The sequence below is a fragment of the Anopheles funestus genome, chromosome 2RL (genome assembly GCF_943734845.2).
Source record: "Anopheles funestus chromosome 2RL, idAnoFuneDA-416_04, whole genome shotgun sequence".
Classification (NCBI taxonomy): Eukaryota; Metazoa; Arthropoda; class Insecta; order Diptera; family Culicidae; genus Anopheles; species Anopheles funestus.
The window spans coordinates 54,094,901-54,121,830 of record NC_064598.1 but is presented as its reverse complement, the minus strand read 5'-3'; the positions used below and the strand labels follow the sequence as shown (position 1 = coordinate 54,121,830).

At 40.5% G+C, this 26,930-nt stretch overlaps 1 protein-coding gene across 1 annotated transcript in view; it reads left to right on the top strand.

Moving 5' to 3' along the window:
* LOC125764143 (dopamine D2-like receptor) overlaps positions 1-26,930 on the top strand; it is a 140,755-nt gene that overhangs the window by 20,386 nt on the left and 93,439 nt on the right. The window contains exons 2-3 of the mRNA XM_049428053.1: positions 9,473-10,912; positions 24,100-24,293. Coding sequence (XP_049284010.1) covers positions 10,492-10,912; positions 24,100-24,293 — 615 coding nt within the window. The 5' untranslated portion in view covers positions 9,473-10,491. The remainder of the gene's footprint in view (positions 1-9,472; positions 10,913-24,099; positions 24,294-26,930) is intronic.

The following is a 26,930-nucleotide window of genomic DNA, read 5'->3' as shown; positions in this document are numbered from 1 at the left end:
AAGACAAGAAACACTCAACCGTCGATACTGGAATCTTTCCCCCTTACGCGATACAAAGGGTGGTTACAAAGGGAGCATCTTTTCAAATTCCAAACCGCCCCAAAGATTGTCCGTGTCGGTGGGTGAAGCCTGCATAAAAGGGAAGACTTCGGAAGGATGGAGTGAATTTTCTGTTCGTTATGGAATTTTCACTTTGTGTTGGTGCGGTAGTGAATGGTGAGTCGCAGGACAAGTAAATGGACTTACCGTGGAAGAAGCAAACGCAAATGGAAGGTAAAAAATGCTGACTTTCTCATGTGCGCCTACACGATGATGCTACCGTACGGGATGCGGGCTGGTCTCAGGACAATCGGCCAAAGCGAAAAGGGTCCTCGTTGACTCGGGTGGGAGTGATTGGCTTAGAAATGAAAAGAAACATAATTTCATCGGGCCGCAGTGTACGGCTCCTTTGTGAGTGGGAGCAAAATAGTTTTATATTCATGACCGACCGAACAAAACTGGCAGGTTCGACGGCGCTGAGGCAGTGTTGGGTGTGTCCTACTCTTCAAACGAAAAGAGGTTTCTGTACGTGGATGCGAGTAGGAAACGGATGCAAGTAGCGAAAGTAGAGAAAGCAGCATGAGAGCACAAAAAAGCAGAGGAATAATATGGAAAAACGAATCCCTTTTCTTATATCTTATGCATGTTTGCGTACCTTCACGGGCGTGTTAATGGCGTTGGAGAAGAATGGAAGGTACGTACTGTACGGTAAGCTCAGTGTGTTAGGGGCTGGTCGATGTATTTGGTTGGAGCTTCGTTTGGGAGCTGTTAAGACCGATGATGAGGTCGATTACGATGCAAAACAGAGCCGATGGGGCAAGGATCTACACGTCTTTAGGCATTTTTAAAGGTTTGCTTTCCGGTTCACCGCAGCTAACAGGCACGAATAATGGTGTTTATATGTGCGAAAGGTTTTGTGAAAAAATCGGAGAAAATAATAATGCAAGCTGGTAGCGAGTTTTTGAAGCGTTTTGAATTAAAAAATGCTACGTATCCTTACTGCAGGGAACACACCTCCATCTACTGAAATTCATTCGGTGTACCTAACACCATTAGTTGGTGTAATGGTGAAAGGAACAGAATAAAATGACTTTCGGTCACATCAATGTAGATAGTGCCGGACTCACTATCATCCCATCCTATTATGCATGGAAAATGGCGGAACAACTCCTCGCAAGCGATGCTAATGGGAAATTTTCCGTTAAGTGAACGATAAGGTACGAAAAAGTGTGTTATAAAGGTAGGTTGCTCGATTCGAAAGCAAAGGCTCCGAATTGAAATGAGTAAAAACAAACAAAAAATAAAGAACCCGGAAGCTCAAGCATGCGAACGAACGTACGGAAGCCACGGGAAGGCTTCAGAAGTGAGCATGGAGGAAAAAAAGCGATCCGTCAGCAAGATAAGCAGGCGCGCAATGATCAAATGCAAAAGCATCGTTCATCGCTGCCCGCCTGCATCTAGCCCGTCTCTTACGGGTGAAGATTGACTAGAAAGTGTGCTAACAAGGACCTCGAGTGGGAAAATGATATCGGCCAAAGCGACATGGAAGGCTGATTCGTGGTAAGATAGTTAAAATGAACCTCATACATCAACATTCCAGCCAGTTTTGCGAGAAGGCGCAGGATGCCAAGGAACATGTACGGTGAAATAGAAATGATGCAAATGCAAATTTTCCTCGATCCTCTTGGCATGCTTCCATGCGTCTCATTTTGTTCCCGGTGCAGTGACATATCATTGGCTGCCATACACACGAAAAGAAAAAGCTGAAATTGTCTTTAGAGACGACGAAGCTTTCGATGTTGGCAGATATTTTTGAAAACCTGCATCGCTGGTTTCATCGCCGCCTTTGCAAATGCATGGTAGTGGGTCATGATTTTCTTAACTGAAGATTGTGCTCATTTTTTTCACGGGTGGTGCGGCTTTTTGTCGTCTCTTGTGGATAAATTTGTGAAAGCATGAAACGGCTGTCGAGCAAGCAATTGCTCATTTATGCTGTGGAGATTGTAAATAAATTAAAAAGTTTTCTTACAAAGTTGGACGCCGAGGGCGAAAGTGAAGGCATGGAATAAAGAATTGTTTAAATGAATTTGGATCTTCATAGGTACGGTGCTAACCAAAATTTTAATTTTTAATTTCAGTTTACAGTTAGGTTTTTGAAGAATAAAAAAAATAATGCAGAGTACTAATTTTTTGTGAATTAAGTTGCATTCAACATTCAACTTGCTTGACAAAATTTCAGCTACTTGCTTATTCGGTTGTCTCTTGGCACCTTGAGGTTTCAACAAATATCTCCTGGAGTTTGCACCCCTGTCTTCAGGGAGAAAAATCAAAGATGGTTGCAGCCATACTCATGTTGTAAACCTGAAGTTCATTCGCTTGACGTCTCGATAGCAAGGACACTGTCAGTAAAATTGTCTTCCCTGCAAGGAAATGTAAAAAAGGGCTCATTCGTCTTTTTAAAGACATGGACAAGGGTTGACGGAAGACGTACATATGTAAAATTCGTTCTAGGGCGTTGTCATGTGGATCTGGATCCATTGCCTGAATGCGTACGGGAAAGTAAGTGACGCAAGAGAATGCAGGAGATTCTCTCCAGCATTCCTGAATGGAAAAGTTGAACTATGTGTAAGGAATAGGGGCGCGTTTTAATAAAGCAAGCATTTCAAACTATTTTCTCCAATGGACACTTTAACGATAAATGAAAATTTATTCCTGATCGTAAGATCGTGTAACCTGATGCTTAGTCATGTTTTGAATGACGTGCAGGAATTTTTACGATATTAAATATTTTAAAGATGTCGTAGCAGCTATGCATTGATCACTTTACAGTGTGAGTGTAGTGTAAAGAAGCCGGAAGTCGACCCAAATCGTGTAAAAAGGGGTGTTTCTTTTTCAAAGGAAAGCATGAAGGTATCTCTGAGCTTTTACCATTAGAACTTTTGGAAAAGGGATTGCCACCTTCGTTCTCAAGATATTTGAAGATATTTCTTCTGACATCAGCTGGCCAGAAGAGCTCACTGCTTTCGACGCAATTTATTTAATTGCTTGAGCACATTTTCGCTTCCGTAGCGTGAATACTGGCCACATCATTTGGACTGTGCTTCAATTCTTTGCATTTTCTTTCCTCTGCTGCTTCGAAGCTGATGGTAAAATACATCGTGCTAAAGATAGGCCATTTGTCAAACGTGAAGGACAGTGAAAGCCGTTCGTTGCTCGGGTGAAGTAAAACATCTTGAAACCTCGGATTGCAGGCGGTTGGAGGGTTTATCGTTACATTGGAAATTTCTTTAAAAACTTCATCATTTTGTACGCCCTTCATCTTCTGGAGAGGCGTTCGGGGGGGAGATATTGAAGAAACAGTAGGACGAGTAGGTTGGACGAGGAAATGGCGTGGAAAAACATTGCTTCTTGTAAGCACAGCACAAGTTTCATTTGATAAAGTACACATAAATCAGAGCACCGAATTTTACGTGATTGAACGTAGCGATGCGTTGTTCGATAGGCACGATATGCTACCACGTGGATGTTCGAGGTGCTACGGTTGTGCTGCTGTCCGAACAGGCAGCAATGCTGCCAGTGGAACTCATTAATCATGATGGTGTAAATCCTTCGAAGGCTCTGCAAGACAGCTGACCGTAGAAGTAGGAGAAAATCTGTGAACAATATTTGCTACAACGCGTCACATTTAAGAAAGCTATTTTTATCATTTTTGCATGGCTATGTATTTAAAACATCAAGCAATTGGGATAAATTTGTACAAAAATACAATATTTGGCACAAATTAGTTTCTAATGCAAAGTTAATTAGCGACTTGCAGGCGCAATCGTACTGTATTTTTATTATATGTCCTTTTATTATGTACTTTTATTATCCGTGCAGTTCGGAAATGCCAGTTCCGAAGGCGAATTGACAAATTAAATGCAAAACCGATGATGGCAAGAAATAAAAGCTTCAATATGGAATGATACAATTTGCTCAAATTGGAAAAAAATAACAGATTTGCGTTGCAAATTGTAAATAAGAAAATAAGCATCCTGCTTTATAAAAAAGTCCACCCATTACACACTAAACACTAATATTTATCAATACAAAGAGTTGTGCCCATTATCCGTGATATTTTCTTATCCGGCATGGGCCGAGTCCCGATGAGCACGGATTATCAGTGTTCCACTGTATAATATAATAATAATTCAGCTATTCTAAGAGTGTCTTGTGAATAAATAATTAATGTTGACTACAATAATTTATGTTATCAATTATCATAATTGTTATCATAATATTTATGTGAAAATAAATATTTATAACTAAGAATAAATTCGAGACGGAGTCGTGGACGGAGTGGAATGGTCCAATTTTAAGTATTTTTGTACTACGCTGTGAAGCGATGCCAAGTTCCGGCATTCTGCTACTTCGCTTTATTGATGCGTGCTAATACCGTTTCAATCACATTCAGCGGCATCGTTAGACAAACATAATAGAATGGCTATGTGTCACGTTATACATTGAGACCACTTACTTGCAGGATAACCGAACGAAATAAGCAAAATTGAAGGAAACGGAAGATCTTCGGCAGACATTTTTACTATTTGATGTTTTTCATGGCACCAAAAAAAACCATACCGGAATGTACTGTCAGGCGTCAAATTTGATGCGCTTCATTACGAAACGCTCACGCCAAGATGCAATGCATGAAATCGTACGAACAGATACCCTTCTCTTGGGCATTGGCAAAACCGACAAGGAAAGGAAGCATTTCCGGTAGGAATTTGCACAGCTTTCCCAACCCAATCGATAGGTGAAGCGGGTGTCGTGGTCGTGGATGAGTGTGAGCACAGTGCGTGTGTTTCGTGGCATGGTAGATTGGGTTCGTTTGCCGAAGGACACAGTGTGTGTGTGCTTTGAAACCGGCTTCTGCTTGACTGTACGGTATGCTAACCTCTACCAGCTCACATTCCACCCAGAATGTGGCCCGTTTCTTCACCGGCAGCACGGTTGCTTCTTCTGGGTAAATTTTCCGGTAGTGGAGAATGTGGTTTTTGGAGAAAATGTCACTCACCGGCCAAAGAATTTCAGCACACCGACCAGTTTCCTTCGTTATTCTGGTTGACAGTTCAGCAACGGTGTTCGTTGTGTAGAACGAACCGCTGGTATCGCTGCACAAATTTGTTGCTATGGAAATGATCGCTTGGTTTCATGGCTGGAGTAGATTTTGTCAGGAAATGGGCTTGGTTGGTGAGAAAATTAGCACGTGTCATAAAAATTTAACGCTCCTTGTCAAAATCGACCGCTCGGTTTGCTCGGTAAGTGGAGTTGAGTTAATGACTTCTCATACTGAGCGCTGACAAGGTGATGACTCGCAGGTGGTAAAACGATATTTCAATTAACGTCGTCGCTGAAGAGTCGAACCAGCTACGATTGATTCCTTAGAAGGCATTCACGAAGGGGGTGCTATGTTGCCAATGGCTGGATGGATTTACTGCGAAGTGTTATTCGCGGGAGAATAGTTGGTTGCAACGGTCGGTTACCCATCGGTGCGTGCTGAAAGAACGGGAAACTCCGGCAGACAGAGCACCACGTAGTTATGCTTTCTTCACGTGTCAGCATTATTTTGCCCGGATCTCGACCAGGATAATGTAGCCCACCGTGTAGTCGCATGGCTGCTTCGTTGGATTCCCCGAGCCTTGTAGCATGTACTTGAGAAAGGTTTCACTCTGCGTGGAAGGATTGTCTGCATCGCCTTCGGGAGGGTTGAACCGGTGAGCACAAGCTAACCAACATAACCAACAATGTATAGCCCCAACGACGATAGCGTGTCACGTTGCACAGTTCTCCTTTACCTCTGTGGGGATAGCAGTAAGTGTTCTCCAACCTGCATTACGCTGCAGTATGCTGCGGACCAGGATGGTCTTGAAGGGTTGTGCATTAGAGTGCATCGTTTTCACTGGCTGCATAGATTGGACAGTTCGGTGACGCGCAATGGGAGAACGGCTAGATTCACTATCGTGCCTTCTGCTTTAAATGGATGGGTGGGTGGCATTGCGATGGAAGGTTATGCACGATATGCAGTTTAAAAACTACAGAAACATAAAGAATAACCGTTGCTACTTTCCTTTTCCTTGCGGGAGCTTTTGTTAAGGAACGGTAAAATGTGTATCCTGTCAGCCTGGGGGGAGTTGGCCGTGGTCTAGCATGGCAGTTAGACCAAGCAACCTGTAGATCACCTTTTACTGTGGAAAAAATAAGGAACAGCTTTTCCTTCTTCCACCCATCCAGGGGCCAGCACTAGTGGCTATCACGTGCACTTGACTAACAGCATGGGTAAGGAGCAAGCTTAGGGATGTATAGTTCTCAGTCGACAAAGAACTTCTTGCCGGTCAGTTTTGCGCAGCGCTTGCATGTTAATTGCCGCGTCTCTTTGGCCGCACACACACACACACACACAACGCCACGGAATGAGGAAGGAAAAACTTTAAACCATAATTCAAACAGAATGAAAAAAAGCTTACTACTACCGTCAGCGGGCCACTAGCTGTGAGGACGGGTTTTGGGTTTAACTTTCGCCCCGAGACTAACGCACAGAAGTTGGGTCAGAATCATGTTGAGGGTTTTGCAAAAGTTAGACAAGCTCCAGCTTCCTTCGCAAAAGGGGTTCAGTTTGGTTTGGATGTTCTTCGAGTATAGCGCTTCCACAAACTTTCCAACATAAGGGGATTCCATAACGTTGTGAAGTTGTATCGTGCTTCATGCTTCGATGCCGTGAAATATAGCGCAACGCACAGCTCAGGAGAATGGGTATAATTCAAAAGAATAAATTTATGAAGATAGTTTCTAAAATGGATATATTTAAGAAGCATTTGACTGTTGATTGGGGGATGCAGATGAGATATTTATTTTATGACTTTTCTTCAATTTTTCTTGTTATGGATTAAAAATTTTATTATCTGAAAGAAATGCCCACAAGCGAAGTAGTTTATCTGTTGTAAAGTGAATTATTTAATTGATCCTGTGTTAACGAAGTTGAAAAAGAGATGAAAAAAAGTTTATATTATTTATAGAAGATGGCTGAGCTAATATTTTTATTTTAAAAAATACTGTACTAAACTTATTATGTTTGTATTTTGTTTTGTAACTTCATTTTTTTTTGTAAAAATGTTTATTTAAAAAAGAAAAGAAAGAGAAATTAACTTATGTACTAGCTTACAATAGAAATAGATGGAACAAAAAAGAAGAGGAAAAAAAAACAAAAACACAGGTTACAATGAACATTTAAGGACTTCTACATCTATCACAGCATTATTGTTTCCAATAATGTGGATGATGTAGTTTGCAAACAAACTTAGGATTTGGATCCGCTTACTTTTACTAATATTCGTTAGTACAGGGAAGCGGAGGGACAGGAATGTAGGAGTAAGGGCGGGATCGACGTGTTGGATTGCTTGCAGCAGAGTATTCCAGGCCGATGACACTCTGGAACACAACGTGAATTTGTGTTCCAGTGTATCCACCTGGGAACACTCTGTGCAAGCTGATGAACCTCGGAGTTCATCATACTTCAAAGGTTCAAAATTCTTTAATGAAAATTTGAATAAAAAAAATATTCACAAATAGTTTGTAGCTCTAACGTTAAAAAAAAGTTATCTAGCGAAAATGAATCAAATTTCGACTTAAGTGAATAAGAAGAGCTAAATCAACGGTAGTTTACATTTTCCTGCACCCAAGATAGCTTTTATCCATATACATTTTTATCATAGTTTTACTTACTCTATAACTTTTAGACTACGAAAATGCAGTGAATTGTGTTTTGTACTGGATTATATTATTTCTTAATATTTTTTAACTTAGCTTAAGCCACCAACTTCCAAGCGCGGTATATTAATCAAGCAACTCGGTTCGGTAGTGGTGGTTTAGTGCAGAGCAGAAAAAGAATAACTTTACGAGCAACTTTCGCGTGCGTGGGTTAAAGTCTTTCCACACATCTTACTGTTCCGTTTTGCTTTCAATTCCATCTGCAATGACAGCGAACCGGGAAATAAAGAACTTTGTCGACAGTTGTAATGGCAGTTTGCCGTGGGCTTTAGGGCTGGTGCACGTTCGGTGGATAGTGAAACTTGTTCCAAGAGGCTACTGAGCTGTGCGGGTTATATGTATAGCGGCAGGGACATAGTCAATGGTGGCATGACATATTTAATTCGGAATCATAATTTAATGTTCAAAGTTGTGACGCAGTAAAATTACGAGACTTTCCACTTTTCATCAGTGAGTGATTCAATCCGTGCGCCATTCCGGTGAGAAGGTTGATCACTGATACGTTTAGCTTTGTTTTTTTGCTTTTCCTTTCGTTGAAACATTTCTTACAATCCATTACAATTGTAGCTTGTTTAACAGAGGATAAAACTTTATCCATTACGATTCATCCCGGATGCTTAATTTTGTTTTATTGCAATCGCTCCAAGTTTCGCCACAGAACTAACCAGTAAAGTAAAAGTAATTACTTCTGTTCTTGAAAATAAAACATTCTTAAAGCACTATTACTAACTGCACGCGGAAGATCCCGCTAGCACATTTTAAAATTTCACTTCAAACGGGGTTTGTTTTTATCTTGCATGGAAATCAAATTGTTCTTCAATTGCAATCGTCCAATAATTAATGCATAATTTTCCCTTTTCTCTGCAACGTTTGATACCATTTCAGATAAAGCTTATTAAAGCATCTCACCAAACGGATCAATGAACGCAAATGTGACCAAAAATCAGCAGGATTTATATCAGCATCACTATGTTACATATTTGCAGAAGAAAACCCAGCAACGATGCGTGCCGTGCCGTAGTGATTATAGGTTGAAACGCATACGTAAAAAAATTCTGTACATTGCATTTTTCGTGTGATTAATTAAAATATAATACCCTGTACAGATAAGCGAAAATGCATACGGATAAAAGAACCCGCGTACCACGGTGAAGCTTCCTTCCAACTTTGTACGATGCGAAAGATGAGAAGTGTTAAATCAGATTAAATTTCACAATTATTACACTGACACCCGTTGCGCCCACACACACACACACACACACACACACACACACACACACACACACACACACACACAAATGTGCTAAAAGTAATTACGCACATTATTCCTTCAACACTTTTAAAATAATCATGACGGCAATCAAAATGAGGATGAAAAAAGAACTGCAATTTTGTGCAATTATGGCGAAAAAAAATTATTAAGGCTTTGAAAAGTGCCAGGGACTGTCGGAAGCAAAATTGATGAAAAATGCATGCTTTAATTAGTAGTTAATTTTGGAATTTTTCCAGTCGTACTTCGTACCTTTTACTTGTGCTATTTAGTTTTATTTATTTCTATTCAAAAGTGTGTATGTTTAACAGGACTTTATAATTTCTAATGCTTGTCTTCTTTTTTCCCCATTTAAAGGATGCATTGAGAAGTGTAACAATGAGTTTGAAATTGTGCGTAAAGTAGTGCGATTGTGCGATATGAATTTCGTAGTGTGCGCTAAAGGCAAGTGCGGTTTGCGGTGGTATAAACAAACAATTAGCGCACCTGTTACACCATAGTGAGTAAATGAATATCTGTGTCTGTGTTGTGAGAGTATATGAGAAATTATGTAGAGGATTTCCGTGCGGTGAGCAAGTGAGCAAGTTCTTCCGATAGTGTTTATTTTTCGATCTAGTTTCGTGCACATGTTGTCACCAAACGCAGGATAAATTCGTTTATTATCTTGCATATGTGGTTCCATATAGCGCTGTCAGCAAAACTGTTCATTTGGAAGATATTTTGATGAGCATACTATGGAATCCAAAGTGAGAAATTGATCTTTCTGCACCTTGTGCATGAAGTGGCGACGATTAGAAATGGAGTCCGAATGTGGTGGCAGTGGGCAGGGAGAAATGGTATACACCACACACCTGTGGTGAAGGAACTGATGCAAACATACAAACCAACATCTAGCTTTATCTAGCTTTTGTAGGAAGTCTATCATTGCGAACCATAGGGGAGTTGATCATACGAGCTCCATGTAACGCGTGACGATACTCAACAGGCCAACAGTTACGTCACAAAAGCGCAACTTCATTTTGTGCATCAAATAGCAACGGGAACTACTCAACATAGAACACGCTGGTGCTGTATTATCTAGTTCCTGTGGCTTCAGGACAAAAAAAAACAGACATATAGAATCATCAAGAACAGACCATCCAATGCAATGGATTAAAAAGGGAAGCTGTTGGGGCGGACGACCGCATTCCACCGTAGGAGATGTTCCCATGGGGTGGTCAAATGAAATTACGGCTCTGAAATCAGTGTCTCGGCAGTACCGGCTGGCACCAGAGTCATAACTATTGTCGTATCTCTAGACAACAGCCCTTCCATCGTCCATTGAGGAACTACTGCACAGTAAGAGAAAGCGGCATCTAGCAATTGCAAGCACCACGATGGCAACGGTTGAGAACGACACGTCCCTCAACTGGAATGGCGGTTGGGACTCGCCCGACTACTTCCGGCTTTTCGGTGAGAGTGTCTACAACGACACCGTGCTGGATGTGCGGGTACCACCAGACACACCTGCACCATCGGTGCACGTCCCGTCGGTGGCTACCGTGCTTACCAATGTGACCGCCAATGCCGCTACCAACGATACCGACCAATACTACGCCGATGATCCGGCTCCCTACAACGATTCGCTCGAATCACCCATAGGCGATGGGACCGATTCGCGGGGAAGCATTTTCGAACTGCTAGCCGAGGATATTGGGGCCATTTTCTACAACGCCAACGGAACGTACGGGAACGATACGGCGGGCTTGGCAGTCAACTGTTCCCTCACGAACACAACTTGCATCGGACCAACGGAAGGTAAGCGCAAAGCTTTTGACTAGAACTACTGTTTTTGTTTGTGTTCGATGGGACGGGCTCGTTCGCCTGTGTAAAACGATCGTTGTAAATCCTGATTAACTGCTCGCTGGCGTACTGGCGGCTACTGGGAAGGCGATGGCCTAAAATAGAGCTGTCAAAGTTCGATGGTAACATTCGTGGATACTTTCTAATGCACCGTGTGTCCACTGGTAACGGGGATTGTGTGCACCGTGTACGCAACTTTGTCATTTGAAGTTGTACAAACTTTCACCACCGGTAAAAGTAGTGGCTGTGGAAGCTTTCACTGTGGCTATCACTTCCGCGCTATATTCTAGACGTGCGTTTGGTGTTCGAACGCCTTTTGAAAAGTAGGTGGAATAGCATACAAGCAAGCAAAGCATTAAACAGTTTTGGACGTTTCGAAGGTTGTTTATTTTTGCCCCATTCAGAGTATGTGGAAAGTATCTAAAGTACAAAAGAACTAGTATGAATTCCGATTGCTATTAAGTAATTGAAGAAGTTCTACAAAGCAAAAGTCACAAATGCATTGTTTTATAAAGTAATTAAAGAAGCAATTTGTTAAAGCAAATTATTTATAAAGATGGTTTGCCTAACTAGCTCAATTATTAATTATGAGCAACTTTTACAACAGAGAATTTTTGGAATAAACTTAACTAAAAACGTAATCCATTACTGAGTTCTTAAAGTTTGTGAGAATCGTATACCCTATGTAATTTTAGACCTCAAACTCACTCTTTCCTGCCTGTCTATAGGAATGAAGATTTCTTTCTATTTAGTAGAACACGTTTTGCAGTGGAGCAAAGTAATTTCGTATAGAGCTGACGTATCAATGGACGACTACTTTAAGTAGACCGTCCTAAACAGTACCATCACGAATCTTTGACTGTAATATGATGAGTGTTTGAGATGGAAACAAAAGATCCTTTCAACCGTTCTTACAGACAACGCATTATTTATGCTCATTAGAATTTAATGAAAAAAGGTGAATATTTAGAGCGGTTACGGAATCTGGGCAAAATATCGTACATTCGTGTGTACGTGTGTGTGTGTATGTGTGGGTACATTCTTTTGGGATTAGAACATTTTCCATCATGGAGCAATGCTGCAAACTTCCTGTGGTCGTGTGCCTTTTTTCTTGTGTCGGCATGAATTCTTACCAAATCTCTCGTTTTCCTTTTTTTGGTTGGGTAATTTGAAAACGAAAGAAAAAGCCAGATGTAACAGGATTATGGAGTTTTGTAGGATACCGACATAAATGGTGCACGTAAAACTTGTTTCCCACCATCAAGCAGACGACTCTAAATGCTTGATGTTTCATCACGAGTTGGTTGAGATGTTGTTTCCTTTTTCAAAATGAAAGCCCAGCTGTTTTTTTTCTTTCTCTTGTTAAACCGTTATGGGGAAAAGCTTTTAGTGATTAACATGAGTGAAGAGACGATGATGCAGTAGTGAAATTACAATGAGAAACACAAATAGCCAACACACAGTAGTAATATAAAAAAATATTCGCAAAATATTTTAAGTTCTCCTCATCCATCGCTTCTGTACTTAAGATATTAAAAGTTGCACAGTTGAGAAGTTAGAGAGTTAATTTTCATTATTCATCTGATTGTGGAACCTTCACGGTGCATGTGCGAAGGTTCAGTACTACCTGTTATTGTGCAGCCGTTGCACTCAACAGGTAGTAAAATGTTTAAATTTAGCTTTTTGAGATGATGATTTGATGAAAGCGTACGATTTAGTTGAGTCGTGAGCTAGAACGAACATGAATATGACCTGAAACTGATGGAAGGTAAATATTTATACTACCTAATGGCGGTCAGTGTTGTTCCTTGCCCTTCACGGTTGGCAATGTAGGGGCAAAGGAAAACTCGGTGAATTTTCATTTCGTTTTCCATTTGGTGGAGCAAGCAATGATAACAAGAGTCCGCTTCACCATGAAATAATGGTAGCATAATGTTGTAAATTTGTTGGACAATGCGGAAGGTAAAAATGTACCGTGGCATGAATGAGCAGTGGAGGAAATGTGCGCTTTAGTGTAAGCAGAAAGAAGGGAAGGACAACGTAGCGAAAGGGAAATATAGAATGAGGAAGCGAGATGAAGCAACTGTGCCTAGGGCAGCATCCAAGCGGTTAATTAAAATGAAGATGAGTTCTCTGCATGAAATAAATTAAAATTATTTTCAACGAGCCAGCGCCATGCGTGTTAATGGGCTTTTTTGGGTTGCAGCAGCACTTGGATGCAAAAAGCTTTCAAAGGGTTGGCACAGACAGACTCTATGATAGTCACTGGGATGGCCATTTGGGTTCACGGTCTTTACCAGTGTCCAGCAGTAGGCACGATAAGCGATGTTGCTGACTGCTCCGGATGCTGGTGTGTATCTGTCACTCGAGTGGTTTGGTTTGCCGGGACCGAGGCAAAAATATCACTCTTCTGCTGAATATGGTCCTGCAAGATACATTGCACGGTGGCAAAGAGAATTTCTTGCTGACATTAGTAAGTTTCTCAGCTGTGTCCATGTCAACGGGTTCTATTTTGATGTTTTTAGTTCCAATTGTGGTTGTCTTCTCAAATGTTTTACTACTCCACTTTCTGCAAATTGAGCTTACAAAACTCGAGGGAAACTTGAAACCGGTTACAAAACTAAAGGGTGCAGAGAAATTCGGCATCAGTTCGGGTGAAATGGTTAATGGAGTTTGTATAATTGGTGCCGCACGAGTTCTGTCTGCTCCGGATACCTAGCGTTTCAAGTTCATTCAAAATAATGTTGAAAGCATTTTAAAGCAAATTTTAGAGAAAGCTGTACTAAAGAAGTCTCAGAGGAGTGAACCATGGTTACAACGAGTGCCAATGAACTGCACTATAAACTCGTAGAAATAAAATGTGAAAGCTTTTTAAGAATTCTTTCAACTTGAACATAAGAGGAGGAACTTTGGAGAATTTACTTACAATGGAAATGGAAGAAAAGTATGTAAATTATACATTACTCTTACATACTCATGCATATTTTCTATACACAGGAAATTAATAAGGATTCAAGGCAATATTGTACTGTTGTGTTGTAGCATGGATAATCTTCCTTTATCAACGCCCAGACCACACATCTTACCATCCATTGTTTGTAGAATGCAAAGAATTTTAATTTCCGCTTTATACCCTTAAAGATCCAGATATTGATCCTACAGTACGGTTGAGATGAGGCGTATTTTACGAAGAATATTTTACTCTTTGGAAAATGAGTTATGATGAGTCAAAATGTAAGCAAAATATAAATTGTTATTTATGTTTTAAAAGATTATGCTGTTTTCTCTTTGTAATGTTTTTGTTGCTAGCTTTTATTTCAAATATCGCATTGTAAAGAAATATTTTAAAACATTGTTTTGCATTCAACTGTTTTATAATTTTAAAACCTGAGTGTTGTAAAACAATCCGTTTAAGTAATTATTAATGTCGGTAAAGATTTTGAACTGGAAAATTATATCACAGATATTTGAAATTGATTTCAATAACTAATTTGCTATTTTATCGTTAAAAAATGGTTAATAATCTACGTAATAAAGGGTTTCACCCGCGTTGTTGTGAAACAACTATTGTCGATCTGTTCGTATAACTTTACAGCAAAACACCAAAAAACTCATCTCCAATAGCAACAGTTAGGTCCCAAAAAAACCGTGCCTGAAATTGGCCCCGGGACGGATTACACTTTAGCTTCCTAATTTTCTCCATCCGTGCTAAGGCTGTAACAATATCAAGCGTTATGGGATTTTCGTTCGCGCTGAAATGAATAGATGGATAGCGGATGGGCTTCATTTTCCGGGGAGATTTAAAGTTTTCCGCTATCTCACACCTGGCGAGAGACGAGAAGATTGATTCCCGGGGAAATATTCATCGTCAATTTGCAGAGCAATCCTTGCGTTTAATTAATAATTGAATTAAGTCAACCGGCAAGAGTTTGGCTAGGATGGGTAGTAAAAAGGAAAGTAAAATTTACCAAATTTGATTAGTCCTGGTCTGTCTTCTTTAATAAGCTAGTATGAAACTGGGTGTAGGTTACGGACAGTGAACGAAATGCCAAAAATCAACACCTTTCGAATGAAGGCGTTGTTAGCTTGGCAGCAGCCAATAACCTTTTGATGGTTGAAATTTTGGTTGCTTTTTTCATGGAAATATCTTTCGTAATCGCTAAGTCGTTATGGATGAAATAATCCGAAGACAAATTTAGATTAACTTTTCTTTTTCTTTATATTAGAGTCGAATGATTTTTGTTATTTGTTAAGACTGGTTAGTACAGTTTCTAACACAAAATAACAACAAATTTACAATAAAATAAATTATTTTTTAAGTTGATCAACACCAACAGCTTGAGTTGGTATTGAAAACTGTATGTTTAAAATAGACAATAAATTAAAAGGAAACCTTTATAAAAAATACATCAAGAGAATGCACAAGGCTTACGACCAGCAACCGGAATCTTCAGAAACGATAGGTAATCTGGAGGTTTGAATTTCGAGCTTAGTTTTCAGCCAATTCACGTCGGACTTTGCGAGCCACTAAATAAACTTCTAAGAACATACAATCGAGACACACAAAACACTGGCGTTGAAATTGTTCCAAATTCTTCCCTTCTTTAAAGGTCTCGTGGGATGCTAACAAGATGAGCGTTTGACAAGGACGAAATTGCTTTAGTGTTTCTTGGAAAAGAAGATGTTCTCATGTTTTCATCACAGCATAGAGCAAAGCGCGGTATAAAAAGTCTCAGCTGGATTCTTGACGAACAGTTAGTTGTTCGACGATAGGTTTTTGGAGAAAAAACGAAAATGAAAACAAAAAAAGCGAAAAAAGCTCGAAACCGTTCGCATGTTTTATTCTTGTCCATTCAGACTACTTGTCCACGTTGATTCATTGCCTCACCCAAGAAAGAGGAGGTCCGAACTGGAGGATGTTCGTTTTTTACCTGATCCATCCATTTCGCTGAAATGCTGTGCTTGTGCTTGTGAAATTGAATTCATTTTCCTAATCTGCTGAATAAATTATAATTATAAATGTACTTCAATGTCCTCGGACTGTGGCGATACACTGTACATTTTATTTTTATTTATTTATGTTTACTTCGGTCCATAGTAGAGGAAACGGTACTGTGACACTCTATGAGATGAGGATGATGATGATTTGTACTCAGTTCTCGCAATCCACGGTTACCATGGCGAACGTCGTTGTGACCATTTTATTTGAGGCGAAATTGAGAGATTATCTCCAACACGTTGGTTTGACAAAACACATTGCCCAAGAAAAATGTAGAAGCTTTCATGGAGATGGTCAAGCAGAAATGAAATCTTATAAAACGCTAATTAGGAGTGGTTTACCAACACTGATGCACCAGCAAAGATTAATCTTTCGGAAGAATTGAATTAGTGAAAAAAGAAGCGCAAAAAGTGTGGAGACAAAATTTTATTTTTGTAAAAAGTAACGTTTGTTCACACCATTTCGCTCTAATGACAGGGGCTGAACGAATCAATTTGAGATGATTAAACCGAATGAACTTCACTAGTAACGCTCTGGTAACGATGGCGCTAAGCAGAAACACTCCACACGATCGTAAGCCGTCACTGTTAGAAACCGCATTGCTTCTATTGCCACACTGAGCAGCCTCTTGTTTAGGGGTTGAAAAATGAACACCTCGATTAGCTCGTAGACGTTCGATTGTGCTGAAAAGCCCGCAGCAGTGTGTTGTAACAAAGTGAGTAGTTTATTTAGGCATCTTGGTCGGAAGCTTCACATTGAATTCGTACCCTTTTTCCTTTGCTCAAGAGGAAACGAATATACGGCTAGTGCTACAATCCCGGGCATTAAAGAGTGTAAGAAACTGCCTACATTGGAGTATGCAGCGAATGTTGAATGTTTTATTCTGCTTGTGAATGCCCTCAAGGGTAGCGATATACCATGTACTGCACGAAAAGTACTATGGGAAGAAATCTTATTAACGTAAACTTCAAACACAACTTTCAATGCTAAGCTCACGTTGAAGGTTTTGAATCATGTTTTCATTTATCCGGTTACACACATTCACACATTTCGCGTCTGGTTTACTTCTTCCGGTAGTGAGTACGAGTGGAGTTGGGCACAGCCCAAATAACCGACCGTTTTCGGTGGACTTGAGTAGGTAAAATTCCGCATTGCCTCTGTAAGGTCTCATGGGACACCACCGTGCTCTTGTGTTTCGTGCAATCTGCGCTACAAACCTAATTTTCCATGACTTTTCGCACGCCAAACAGCCTTGAAACCAAAGTCCCGTACCGGAGGGATGTTGAAACGGGGTTTTGTATTTATATTACTTCCGCCCGGTTCAACACTCCTCAGTCGTCGATGTTGAGCATGGTGGCGCAAACGTTACGTTCGGTACGTTCGCTTACCGTGCCTACTTCCTGCGGCAGATAACCGGTACCGGCTCTGGTTACAAGGATTCGGCCTACCTGCTTTATCGAAATTTCGAGCAGTAGGTATAGTGTTCCGTCAGCTCGGTTAGCTGACTCGTTCGTTGCGATGGAATGTTGCTTTCGAGAGTACCTCTGGCAATATCGTTTGCACAGCGGAAAAGCACTGTAGGGTCTGACATAGTGGAATGACTGCGGTAGAGAAACCACCGCTACCATGAGCCGCGCAAGAAGATTTATTAATATTGAGATGTCATAATTCTGTGTTTACGAATGGAATAAAATGTGAGTATTTATCTTTCCTTCCGTTCCTGAGATGGAGGGTGCTTTGCGAGCAGTCAGATGTTTCGCTCGGGTTAGATTCTCAGTTAGTTTGCGTTTGAGCTTTAGGAATTGTCGAGACTTTACTGCATCGTCCGAGTAATGGTACAGAGGTGATAAGAGCGTGTAGGGTTCTACAATTTATTTGCACGTTTCTTATTTGAACTTTTAATTAAGTCACAGTAGATTGGTTGTTCGCACACGTAGGAACTGAAACCGAGAGAGGGCTTGTACGATCGGACACCTATTTTATATCAATAACGATCTCCCTATCGTATTCTCGCTCTTTGGTAAGCTTCCGCTCACGCACCTATCCTTTCTAACGCACCTACGCATTTCTCGCGCTAATCGTGTCCTACCCGACTCTCCCGTTAATCGTTTACTTTCTCACTTGTGATCCTAGTTAACCCTTAATATCGCGGACCTCAAGTGATGGGCAAAGATTGTAATTACTTTGTACAGGCGAACACCACAGGACTCCCCCCCAGTGACGGAGTTACGATAGAAAAGGAACTGTGAGATTGTTTATCTCTTAATTTGAAATTTCTTTTAGTTATGTGCAAAGTGAACACATTTTCGGTTATATGTGGTTTTGCCTGTTTTGGAAACACCTTCCATCTCGAAAGCAGGTTTGAGTCGATCAATCGAAATTGATTCATTCTTGTCTTTAATTTTGACCGTGAAAAATTTTCTGCACCGCCGCACTACCTCGTAAGGTCCTTCATACGGTGCTTGTAAACCCGTTTTTACTTTATCTACCCGTACGAAAACATGTTTACAGGTTTGCAGGGTTTTTGGTAAATAAACCGTAGTTGTGTGTTTGGGTTTTGGTGGATTCGGTTCGATGTACCTTAATGCTTCTTTTAAATCCTGAACAAATTCAGGTACGTCCTCAACGGATTTTGCAGCAGATGGTATGAATACTTCGGCAGGAAGTCGCAAACTTTCTCCGTATACCATCTCTGCTGGCGAGCCTCTTAATGAATCTCTGTAAGCCACTCGAATGCCCAACAGTATCAACGGCAATCGAGAAATCCAATGCGCAGTGTCTTCACAGGCTTTTAACGCTCCTTTTAGATGTCGATGGAACCTTTCAACCATTCCATTGGCTTGAGGGTGATAAGCAGTCGTCTTTATGTGATGTGTTCCAAGCAACCTTGTTAACTCTTCAAAAAGTCTGGACTGAAATTGTCTACCTCTATCCGTTGTTATCGTAGATGGACAACCAAACCGCGGAATATAGTTCCTGACGAATGTTTCAGCTAGTGTTTTAGCTGAAATATCAGACATCGGGTAGCATTCCGGCCAACGAGTAAAACGGTCCACAATGGTCAGTAAGTAGCTCTTCTCTTCGGATGGTGGCAATGGACCAACGATGTCCATGTGCACGTGCTCAAACCTTCCTTTTGGAATTGGTAATTCTTCTGAAGGCGAGCGAGTATGTCGACAAATTTTGGCTTTTTGGCATCCAATGCATGCACGAGTCCAATTTCCCACGTCCTTGTTCATGGACGGCCAGAAGAATCTTTCGGATACCAATTTGCGTGAGGCACGAATGCCCGGATGCGATAGGTTGTGCAGGCTGTCAAAAGTACATCTCCTTAGAGATTGGGGAACATACAACCTATTCTGTCCGGTCGATGACTCGAATATCAGTGTGTTTTTATCCAATATTAATTTATTTAATTTGAATTTGGAGTTTGCCTCGGAGCCTTGTAATAACTTTTGTAGCTGTTCGTCTTCCTCCTGTTGTTTTGCTATTGTTTCATAAGTGAGGTCTGTGATTCCATTTGTTTCTCCTATTCGGGATAAGGCATCCGCCACTACGTTGCTCTCGCCAGTGATGTATTTTATATCTGTTGTAAATTGTGAAATAAAGTCTAGTTGTCGGCATTGTCTTGGAGATTTTTCCGTTTTTGAAGTTAGGGCATGGATCAATGGTTTGTGATCTGTATAAACCGTGAACGATCTACCTTCTAAGAAGTGCCGGAAATGCTTTATTCCAAGAGTGATAGCAAGTAATTCTCTATCGAATGTGGAATACCTCTGTTCCGTGGGCGTCATTGTTTTAGAAAAAAACGCAAGAGGTTCCAAAATGCCTTCACTAATTTGTTGTAACACTGCCCCTACAGCGACATTTGAAGCGTCTGTTGTTAGTGTGTACGTGGCATCACTTTTCGGATGCACGAGCATGGTGGCGTTTGAAAGTTCCTTCTTTATTAGGTTTAGTGCTTGCTCACTCGCATCGGACCATTCAAATTTGGCTTTTTTATTTTTGCTATGGTCTTTTACTGATTGGTGCAGGACTCTTAGCTTATCGGAGATGTTGGGAATGAAACGGTGATAATAATTCACCATTCCCAAAACCCTTTGAAGCTGTTTCACCGTGCATGGTGATGGAAAATTTTGAATTGCCAGTATTTTTTCCGACGATGGTCTTATCCCTTTCGCGGAAATAGTGTGGCTAAGGAATTCTATTTCATTCACACCAAGAACGCATTTTGATGGCTTTAGTTTTATATCATGATCCGTTAAACGTTTTAGAACAATATGCAAGTGTTCTAAATGGGATTCACGCGATGAACTAGCTATTAGGATGTCATCTATGTATACAAATACGAAATCTAAATCATGAAAAATATTATTCATGAGACGTTGAAAACATTGGCTTGCATTTCTAAGTCCGAAAGGCATCCTCAGAAACTCAAATAATCCGAATGGCGTGGTTATCGCCGTTTTATGGATGTCTTCCTCGGCAACGGGTATGATGTGATACGCCCGTATAATATCCAACTTAGAAAAGAATTTGCAACCATCCAAGTTCATCGTAAAATCCTGCACGTGGGGGATCGGATAACGATCAGGTATTGTGATGGCATTTAAACGCCTATAATCGCCACAAGGTCTCCAATCTGAATCAGGTTTGGGTACCATGTGTAGCGGTGAACAAGTTGGCGATGAGGAGACTCTGCAGATTCCTAGATCTAACATATGTTGAAATTCTGCTTTGGCAATCTTGAGCTTCTTCGGATCCAGACGGCGGGGTTTTGCAAATGGCAAGCTTCCTTTGGTTTCGATATGATGTACTATCGAGTGCCTAACTGGTTTTTTGTAATCTGGTGGATCCCTTAAGGTTGGATATTGTTTAAAAATATCTCCAAATTCGCTTGATTCGATCATCCAGTTTTTAGGTGTTGGTGTATCCACCAAAGCGATGGTTGCGATCGTTTCTTGACCTGTAAAATGATCGATCAACCTTTTTCTTTTTAAATCGACCCACAAATCGTGTTTCGCCAAAAAATCAGCCCCTATAATTGGTCGGTTTACTTCAGCCAGTATAAAACAGTGCATAAACACTCTTCTGAGGCCAAGACTTACTTGTAGCATCTTGGTTCCATAGGTAGCAATAGGGCTACCATTAGCTGCTACTAGTAAATTTTCCGTTTGTTTATTTACTATGCCAAACAGATTGAACGGTAAGACGGACACGTCGGCTCCTGTATCCACAAGGAAAGTGAATTTGGTTTCTTCATCGTCAATGAAAAGACGATAGGAGCCTAATGTTGCTCTCGGGTTGCCCGGCACCGTTGAGCAAATTAGTTTTTTTGCTGCATAAAGTTGCACGGTTTTTGGCACTTTCGTGCTTCTTCACCAAAACGAAAATGAAAATAGCACATAGGGTGCTTTCGAACCTGTGATGGAGTCCTACCACGGTTTCGACTCTGAGATCTGTCTCGCTGTCGTCCTCTATTATTTCCTGTTCTTAGGGAAAGTCTCCTTAGTGTGTTACGTAGTTCAGAAATTTCCTGTCTTAACATCGTAGTTTCATTCGAGGGATTTCTTCCCGAGCTTTCACTAGAAGAAACGCCTACGATTGATGATACCGCTCCGGCTTGGGTTGCTTCCCATAGCCTGTCTGCGATTTTAATCAGCTCATTGATTTCTCGGCTTCCGACGGCAATGAGTGCTACTTCGATAGTTTTTGGCAACCTTGATAACCAAAGCTTGCGAATAAGCTCGGAAGTGAGGTTTGCAGAATCGCCGGCCAACTGAACCATGTGTCTATAGAAATCAGACGGACTACGATCACCCATTTGTACATGATACAACAGCTGAGTGATCCGCTGTTCTTCGCTCACATTGAGCCTTTCTAGCAGTTGGCTTTTTAAATATGAGTACGGGTTGGTTGGTAATGGCGTAGTTATTATGTCCATTATTTTTGGCAAGACGTTTTTCGGGAGCACGCTTAGAACATGTGAATATTTCGAGCGTTCCCTTGTAACGTTTGAAACGTCGAACTCAGCTTCCGCTGCCACAAACCATGCGGTTGGAGCGTCTTCCCAAAAACTTGGCAGCTTTGTAGAAATCTTTTCAATAACCAAATGAGAATTTTCCGGTTCTATCGTTCTCGCCACCGGTGACGGCGCCGTGGCTTGCACTGGAATTGCACTAGGACCAACGTTCTTATCATCACTTTCGTTCTTTGACATTTTTGGGTTTACAAATATTCCCTATCTAATAAAAAAAAAATTGTTTGTAACTAATTTTCGCTATATTGCTTGCACTATTGAATTGTTATTTTAATATACAAAAAAAAATTTAAAAAAAATCGTATGATGAAATTGATTGTAATGTGCACAAAGTATACCGTAACAATTATGCATGTATATGTAAATGTATAAAGATAGGCAGATAAAATTTAACGCGGGTGAGAAAACATCTTATGATTTCGGAAATGTTATAAAATTATAATAATCGAGAAAAATACGTGATAGTAAGAAAATAAAGGAACGAGCTCACCGATGTTGTGGCGTATTGCGGGAGCATCCGGTGGTTACCACGAGGTTCTCAGCCCGTTGTTATCGATGGCGGCTGCGGCGTCGTAGACCATGCAATGCAGATGATGCTGCACCAACAAAAAGAAACTCAAGACGTCATCCACGATGGCTGCTCCGATGAAGGATTTTACACGTCGTCCACGATGGCTGGCCCACGTGGTTTGTCATATAGGTGATCGCGATGGCTGCTCCACGTTGTTCGTCATATAGGAGATCGCGATGGCTGCTCCACGTTGTTCGTCATATAGGAGATCGCGATGGCTGCTCCACGTTGTTCGTCATATAGGAGATCGCGATGGCTGCTCCACGTTGTGCTTAATTTGGCAGATCACGATGCTTTCTCCGTCTTGTCCTTCACACGGAAAAAACTATTACGATGTAGCTCCGGCGTTGTAACGTGTGTCATTCGTTGGTTTTTCGGAGGACTGGCTTCTTCCCGCTTCGTAGGACTTCCTCAACGAAAAATAACCCGTGCGAAATTTGCTTTGCGACACTCACAATATGGACTACCGCATGGTTGGGAATGCGGGTTTCACGATGACATTCACACGATGCGTGGCGTTTACGGGATTCTCAGTAATGATCGTGCATCGTCTAATCTGTAACGCGCTGCGCTCTCCTTAATGTCTCGTTACACAAATGTGTGTGTGTTTGTTCCAGTCCTATGGCTGTAGCGCGATAATATGATGGGATGCGATCCGCCAGAAAGGTTGGATAGTGATGTGCGTTGGCAAAGGCTGTTGTCGAATCTTCTATTCACCAGCGAAGCACTTAGCACTTGATTGCACCAATCGCGACACTTTTCACCGCGCGCTTCAGATCACGTCGGGGTCACCAATTTGTAGGGTTCTACAATTTATTTGCACGTTTCTTATTTGAACTTTTAATTAAGTCACAGTAGATTGGTTGTTCGCACACGTAGGAACTGAAACCGAGAGAGGGCTTGTACGATCGGACACCTATTTTATATCAATAACGATCTCCCTATCGTATTCTCGCTCTTTGGTAAGCTTCCGCTCACGCACCTATCCTTTCTAACGCACCTACGCATTTCTCGCGCTAATCGTGTCCTACCCGACTCTCCCGTTAATCGTTTACTTTCTCACTTGTGATCCTAGTTAACCCTTAATATCGCGGACCTCAAGTGATGGGCAAAGATTGTAATTACTTTGTACAGGCGAACACCACAAGCGCTTCCCCCGTGAGATTTGTAGACGATGTCTAGACAACGGACGGGAGTGCCATCCAACGAACAACTAAGTGTCCGGTGTAGTCGCTAACTAGGTCACATGCTTTCGTCTCTTGGTTCGATATGATTTGTGATCTTGCTGGAACATCACGTCAACAGGAAAGCCGAGCCTAGTTGCGAGTGCTGTAGTTAGTTTCCAATGAATGCTTTAGATAGTTTATGAAGTAAATGAGAGAGTGAGGAAGGTTTAATTACATTCGACATCTAGTGCAGAATGAATACTTACACTTTACTTGAATTCTGACAGTAGATCGTTTCTCCTACGGAATATTGATGTACTAAATTTTCAACTAAGCGTGTAACTTTATCATCTTGTCTACTTACAGTGAAAGAGTATCACTACTGGTGCCTGATACTAGTGCTGTTCCCGATTCTGACTCTGTTTGGAAATGTGCTGGTGATATTGGCTGTTTGCCGCGAACGAACCTTACAGACAGTGACCAATTATTTTATAGTGTCGTTGGCGATAGCTGATCTGCTAGTGGCCGTTGTCGTGATGCCGTTCGCCGTATACGTGTTGGTAAGTTTGTCGTCTAATTTAGTTATATTTGCTGAGAAAGTAAGATTACACTCGATATAAAACTTCCATTGAATTGAAATATATATTTATCGATACTATATGGTGAAAATCAATTAATTATACGTGATCACGTTCCAGAATAATAATTCATACCAATCAATTATTCATTAGTATTCCATGCATGTTGCATAGCAAGACATGTATACCTTTACTGATGATTAAACAATAACCGCTAGTTGAATGAAGTTCCTAATCATTTCATTCAAGTATGCTATAGATGAAGTCATGACATGGGGTCACGTCTTCCAATATGTTGTTCATCATTGGTTAAAGAATGGCAATGATCTACGCACAAATATTCTATTATTTGGTCGCATATATTTTCAAAATTTCATCCGGAAATTTGTTTTTGCAATAACTGTTAACGAACTTTTCAGAAGATTTAGTTGGAAATGAAGTGTGTTGTGTTACGTTATACAAGGTCGGGATTATTTTACAATCGGGATTAAGATGTAGATGGTTAACTCTAGAAGAACTTTATTCCATCTATGAAATCTTATGATTTGTTCTTTTGTAATTAAACGGAATCAAATGTTGATCATAATAAACGAGAGTCAACTAGATTAATAATTGAATGTTTGGTAATAGTAAACATTCATCGAGATGGAGTTAAAGTTATCATTAAAACCCCACAGTATACTATATTTGCAGAGGTTTCGGAATTTCAGTTTTAATGTTTACCTTTTCGAACGCAACGTCCAGAAAACGTTTGTTGTAGGCTAGTGAATTTTATATTCGGTAAACTTTGGTGTAAGAAGACAAATTCCATTTTAGAGAATTTTTTTGTTTTGCTGTATAAGTTTTACCCACGGACAATACTATCCACAAGGGTTGGTTCTGTTTGCCGTTTCTCTGGAAGGGTCCAAAACTGATTTCCTTTTTTATTTGGATTCTCTTAGCATTCAACCAGTCTGCCAAGCACTTCTACGGTTTTGAAGAAGAAACTTATTTCCTATTGAAATTTGCTTTCAGTAGGTAGTCCAACCCGGCACTCTAAAGCAGCTGCCAATTCAACAAATGGTCCCACATTCAGCTTGGTCGCGTTCGGTTAGAAAAATAGCAAAATTTTCTCCGGACTGAGGTGTGGTTGGAATGTGGCACAAAATGAAATTAATGTTTAATAAGCAATTTTATTTATCAACTTTTCGGCTCACCAAACTATTGGCCGGAATGCTTCTGTTTTGATACTGCTGTAAAATGGGTTTGGCAATTTTTCGTCCGACGGTTCATTGCTGGTTTTCGACAAACCGTCTGCAAAGGTTTGTTTTGTACCGTAAACAGCTGGCCAAATGTGTTGCCGCTTTTCTTCAAATTTACAGCAGATCAGTTTTGAGCATGAGGTCAACATAATGCACATATAACATAGCATGGTCGAAACCTAACACTGATGATATTTAATTAAAGAAGAGCTGGAAGCATACTCATACTAAATTCATACGAAAATCCTGAGACCGCTGACCGAAAAACTTAGACGAAGTTTTATAGGAGCATTTTGCAGATTGGTTGAAATAAGAAAAAGGTATTTTTATTGGCAGATTAAACTGACAATTCAATTTATCGCTAATTAATTGCATATGTTTTGTTCACTAGTATGTTAGAAGTCTCCAATCGCTTTTTAAGTTAATTTAAGCACATGGAATTTCATGATACCTGATAAGCAGATATAAAACGATTCGTACTGAAAGAGGAGCGAACTCTTTCAGGAAAATTAGAAAAAAACCTTCTTGTCGATTTGTGTTTAGAAAGAATGCTTTGATGAGCGAGTGGTCTGGGTAAAACGGAATCACCTAATTCGATCCAGAACGTCCTACAAGTACCTCAAAGCCGTCTGATCCCTATCGGCATTGAAACTAGCGTCCATCAAATAGAGATCAGGAACGAAAATTAGCTTCACTTCCATTTGGTCAAGACCACAAGCATCGTTCTGGAGCTGGTGATTTTCACACGGAATATAGTTAGTGTTGGACGAAAGTCGTGTGTCGTCTGTAATTTTCCTATTTGCTAAACGTGTCCGATTTGGCCATTAATTATGCCGAAGCAGTTGATGCAGACTTTCGACTACCGAAAGTGAAGTGGGCACCGTGCTACTTGGTTTGCTACTTTTACCGTTCCATTCTGTCCCATTAGTGTTTGTATCCTTTCGTATACGGTCATTACCTTTTCGAGGGGCGTCGCTGGAAAACTCTATTTCTTATCCTCTACTATGCATTCCGATTGTCAGCATACTGTGGAAAAGTGTTTTCATGTGGCAGGAACAGTTTAGGGCAGGCATGTGGTAGGCAAATGACTAATTGAATGCTTAATTAATGTGTGTTTGATATTGGTTCGTCACAATCGGGAGTGGCTTTCTTGGATTAATTTGAGCTAGGCTTGAACTAGTTAGATTCGAAAGAGTTGTATACAATAAAAATCGAATATATATAGTATTTGCTGTAGTGTACTGTAAGAAACTAATCTGTGGTTACTATTGAAAAATAACTTAAAAAGCTAATGAGAAAATTCCACAATTTTATAATTGTGCCTTTTAATATAAACAATTGTACTTTTTATCGGTTACTAATTTCAATTTGAAGAAAG